At 53.3% G+C, this 2971-nt stretch overlaps 1 protein-coding gene across 1 annotated transcript; it reads left to right on the top strand.

Moving 5' to 3' along the window:
- Positions 1 to 2430, top strand: LOC133921476 (probable xyloglucan endotransglucosylase/hydrolase protein 30). The gene is made up of 4 exons (XM_062366362.1): positions 1 to 494; positions 629 to 729; positions 1372 to 1580; positions 1667 to 2430. The coding sequence occupies exons 1-4, from the start codon at positions 308 to 310 to the stop codon at positions 2199 to 2201; spliced, it is 1032 nt and encodes a 343-aa protein (XP_062222346.1). The 5' UTR covers positions 1 to 307; the 3' UTR covers positions 2202 to 2430.
- The last annotated feature ends 541 nt before the right edge of the window (positions 2431 to 2971 follow it).

Genomic DNA, 2971 nt, shown 5'->3' with positions numbered 1-2971 from the left:
AGCATGTGCGGCGCGGCCTACCGAAGAAGTGGCTCCGCACATCGCAGTCGCATACTCCCATATCTATCCCCCCTCCCTCCTCCGGTTCCGGCCAGTATAGCGAGACCGCGTATATAACAAGCCAAGATTATTAGGCGGCCCTCAAACCAAGAAACGCGTGGGGGGTTTAGCTCCTGATCGAAAGCCGGTGAGCAAGCGACGGAGGGAGGGAGGGCGAGGGAGAAGGGGAGGAGCCGAGGGGGTGGTGAGTCTAGAGGCTCGTAGGCAGCCAGCCGCGTCGCCGTAGAAGCTTGCTATACGGCCAGCCATGGCGGCGAAAGCCAGGTTCTTGCTCGCCGCCGCGACGTGGGTGTGCCTATCGGCAATGGCCGCCTCCGCCTTTGACGTGCCGAGCGTCGCCTTCGAGGAACGGTTCTCGCCGCTGTTCGGCGACGACAACCTCGTCCGCTCTCGGGATGGCAGGAGCGTCCGCCTGCTGCTTGACCGGCGCTCCGGTAATCCAACTTCTTGCAAAGTTTTATCATTCTTTTCGCTCCCTTTTCACATCATGAGTGTGCTCGCATGAGTGTTTTGTGCTCTGTTCTTGCTGTTCATACGGTCTTTGATAAATTGCTGCGGTTCTGCACAGGTTCTGGGTTCATTTCCTCGGACTACTACCTCCACGGCTTCTTCAGCGCGTCTATCAAGCTGCCCAAGGACTACACGGCCGGCGTCGTCGTCGCCTTCTACGTGAGTGTTCGATAATCATCGATGCTATTGCTAGTGCTACAACATTCTGGTCTGACCTTCGACCATTCCTATCGAAAGCAAGTTTATTTTACGAGTAGATTATCCCTGCTGTTCTTTCGAGCCGTTGGTTCTTGCTGGGGTCATCTGGCGTGTCAACACGGATTCAACAACTGCTGCGGCTGCGCTGCCTAAACCGGGGAGCCGTTGCAAGTTGTGGGTGTGCCCGTGTCCTGTGGCATAGAGAAGGAACAGTACAAGCCACATGGGCTGTTTAGACTTTGGAGCCCAGAAAGGCTGCGCCGCTGCGCCGCCTGGCCCCCGGGAATAAATGCTTCCTTCTCAGTCATTCGCGCCCTGATTGATTATTAGGCGCACCAAAACAATGTTAATATTGAATCATATACTAGCACTCCATGTTTGGTTAAGTTTTTATTCACTCGACACTACGCCAGTGAACAATGTATAGTTGGTAGATGGAATATTCAACAGCTCCTGTAGTAGTTCAAGCTTGCAACTTACAGAGACTCCAACCAACACATGATGCAATTGCATTTACCATGGCTTCCTTCGGACTGTCTTGTCCTGTGCTGGAGACTGGAGTATCAGCGTAATGTTTTTGAATTTATCTTTTTGCTGCTGCAGCTGTCTAATGGGGATGTGTACGAGAAGACGCACGACGAGCTGGACTTCGAGTTCCTGGGCAGCCGGTGGGGCGGGCAGTGGCGGGTGCAGACCAATGTCTACGGCAACGGCAGCACCGCCCACGGCCGCGAGGAGCGCTACCTCCTCCCCTTCGACCCCACCCTCGAGGCCCACCGCTACTCCGTCCTCTGGGCTCCCACTCATATCATGTACGCATCACCATCACCACAAGTCTTTTCGTATTGATCCGCGCGCGCAGAGGCAGAAACTGATCGGCGATTGGTTGTTTATGCAGCTTCTACGTCGACGACACGCCGATCCGGGAGGTGATCCGGCACCCGGACATGGGCAGCGACTTCCCGTCGAAGCCGATGGCGGTGTACGCCACCGTCTGGGACGGCTCCGCGTGGGCCACGGAAGGGGGAAAGTACAAGGTCAACTACAAGTACGCGCCGTTCGCGTCCGAGTTCTCCGACCTGACCATCGTCGGCTCCCGCGCCGACCCGGTGCTCCGCGTCCCGAGGCGCGGCGGCGCCGATAAGGACCTCCTGGGGCTCATGACGGCCGACTACGCGGTCATGACGCCGCAGAAGCGCGCCGCGATGCGCGCGTTCAGGGCGCGGCAGATGACGTACACCGTGTGTTACGACGCGGTGCGGTACGCGGCCGGGCCGTTCCCCGAGTGCGATAACTCGGACGAGGAGAGGGAGGCCTTCTGGGCCTGGGGCGAGTCCAAGACCGTGGTCATGAGGCCGCGCGCCCGCCGCCGGGGACGCCGCCCCGGCGCCGGTGCGGGAGCCGGGGGACGCGCCGACGTGGCAAGCAGCTGAGGTCCAGGGAAAGTAAGATCGGTAGCGAAAGCTATTGGCACAATGGTTACAGATGATTAATTAATCCGGTATTGTAATTTGATTGATATCTTTTCCCCATGCATATACAGGGTGTAAAGCTAGGTGTAGGGAGCAGTAGGGATTAATGCGCTATGATTCTTTGATTCCTTAGGTGGCAGCTAAAAATATGATCGAATTATTAACATTATGAACTTGGATTTTCTCCTCAGATTTTGAGCAGAATGATTAGTCACGGGATCTGGTATTTGTGTTGGGGTAGATCGAGCAGGGATTCCGTTCGAGCAACGGACAGGAAGGTGACAACAGGAGCTGTTGGTGCTTTGTGACTCGATCAGTGACGTTCTTTCAAATCATTCATGCAGACACGTACGATGTGTCCCTCGTTTCTCTATCGACCGCAGCTGTTGTGTGAGGACTTGTATTGTCAAAAGAGAGTGGATGGATGGATCAAACACATGGTTTGGGGAAGGAAATTATAAAGAGACTCTTTACAGAAAGATCTCTTTTGATCTATGCTGTTCTTTTTTGATCTAATGGTTTGATTAAATATATATTGGAGTAGTAGATAACACGTGTCACATACAGACAAAGGTCTTTCTATGGGAACCGATCTCATATAATTTCCTTCTATGATTTGGTTGCAGTATTGTACTACCATATAACGCTAGCATGGAGCCTGTTTAAATAAATATCATTTTATTAAAAATTACAAAAATAATTGTTAAAATTTAATATTTACAGAAATATAC

This window comes from Phragmites australis, chromosome 6 (assembly GCF_958298935.1).
Source record: "Phragmites australis chromosome 6, lpPhrAust1.1, whole genome shotgun sequence".
NCBI lineage: Eukaryota > Viridiplantae > Streptophyta > Magnoliopsida > Poales > Poaceae > Phragmites > Phragmites australis.
This window is presented reverse-complemented; position numbering and strand designations above follow the sequence as displayed.